Source organism: Eurytemora carolleeae, unplaced genomic scaffold (assembly GCF_000591075.1).
Source record: "Eurytemora carolleeae unplaced genomic scaffold, Eaff_2.0 scaffold25, whole genome shotgun sequence".
Lineage (NCBI taxonomy): Eukaryota > Metazoa > Arthropoda > Copepoda > Calanoida > Temoridae > Eurytemora > Eurytemora carolleeae.
In genome coordinates, this window is record NW_019396037.1 from 383,305 (window position 1) to 385,064 (window position 1,760).

Genomic DNA, 1,760 nt, shown 5'->3' on the forward strand with positions numbered 1-1,760 from the left:
CCCTCCCGTCACCTTTCTCTGGAGTATTAGGACAGGATGAGGACGTATCCATGGAGAGGTCAGAGCTGAAGCTGTAGTCGTTCATCATCTTGAAAATCTAGATCTAGAGAAAAAATGGTTAAGTTAAAATATTCAAAAATTTCATAGACATATTTTAAGTGAGACCCTCCTTAAAAAAAGTTGAATGCCCGATTTAAAGTTGATCGTCCGAGAAAATTTAAGGAAGATAAGTCAGAACTTTTTGTGTTGTGAATCTCAAGAGATAAAGCATTCATCTTCATCTTATGCAGACTTTTTGCGGATTAATTTCAATTCCTTTCCGATATCTCCTGGTCCTCAGAGTCCTCATGTCTTGGCCATAAATAACTTTGATTTAGGAATTAAGTATTGAAATTTGAAAGTGCCCATATTAGATATCGTAATCAAGCGTTGAAGATTAATAATTCTCCGGACAAAAGTTCCGATTTCTGGTTTTATCAATCTAAACTTCGATAATTTTGAATTGTGGTTTTTTTTCAAGGAGATTTCCGGATTATTTTGCAATCATGTGCACCCTGCATAGCTAGAAAGGGGGTGCCGCCATGAGCCCCGCGAGATTGTCTCCAATTCGCAAAACTTGCAGACTAGCCACTCGAACCTCGAAAACCGAGATTCAAGCCCTTCAGAAAGGGCTTTCAGTCGGAAATTCTGGCTCAGTCAGTTGATTTTTAATTTCTTATGGACTTAGTAGATTGAAAAACCAAAAATCATCAAATTACACTTCACAATGCAAAAAATCAGAGCTTATTTAAATCTATTAATTTCAGCTAATAATTGAATTTCAGTAATTTTTTAATATCACTTATTTCTAAAACTGTCGAAAACTATTCCAGTTTACATAAAAAGATAACTTTCTATATACTTTTAATTGGAAGTTTTCTGTTGTATTGCTATTATCTAGCTCGGAGCCCGAGGTCCCTTTGTAAATTCGTGCGGCTTAAAGTCCATTTCGCGGGGCTTCTCGCTGCTCCACCCCCGTCCCTCTGCAGTTCGCACCGTGCACTGCAATTTTCATGAATGATACTTAAAATAGCTTATCACGTTTTTACTTCCTCGTGTACTACACAGTAATTATTATTTTCTTTTTATTCCTATCAGCTGAAATAATATCGATATCATCTTATACCTTGATTATACTAAATACAATATAATGATCTTATATGTTTTCCATTATAACTCCTCCTATTTAAAAACTATCAAAAAAGAAAAAAAAATTTTGAATTCCTTTGTAACAAAATATATTTGATTTTTTCGTAAAATCAAAACGGGAGGAAAACGAGATCTTTTGTCGTATCAGTAATTTCGCATATATTAACTCCTTACAATATACTAGTCTCTTATTTTGTCTGAGAAATGATAATTTAGAGTTTGCAATGCAAGATCAAATGTATAACTGTGGTTGTTTTACAATTAAAACAAAATCTCCGATACATACAGCTGAAAATTTTGTGTTTTGAAAATATGTACACATGTACCGCCTTGTGCTCGGTATGTACGTACTGGATTGTTTACAGCCAATCTTATTTCACTGTAATCAGGGGTAGATGCAAATTAAAACTAGAAGGCAGGGGTCTGTCCTAGTATACGATTTTTGGACCCCCCCCCCTCCTATCAATTTTGTACATGGGTCTGACAGGAAGTGTCTTAACTTATCCTAACCCGTGGCCGCAGCGCTCGGCCCCCTAGCCCATCCTAGCCGCAGCGCTCGGCCCAGAAAGTGT

The 1,760-nt window shown here is 36.3% G+C and overlaps 1 protein-coding gene across 1 annotated transcript in view; it reads right to left on the bottom strand.

Moving 5' to 3' along the window:
- Positions 1–103, bottom strand: part of LOC111699293 (deoxynucleoside triphosphate triphosphohydrolase SAMHD1) — a 14,145-nt gene extending 14,042 nt beyond the window's left edge. The window contains exon 1 of the mRNA XM_023469931.1: positions 13–103. Coding sequence (XP_023325699.1) covers positions 13–88 — 76 coding nt within the window. The 5' untranslated portion in view covers positions 89–103. The remainder of the gene's footprint in view (positions 1–12) is intronic.
- Positions 104–1,760: the final 1,657 nt, after the last annotated feature.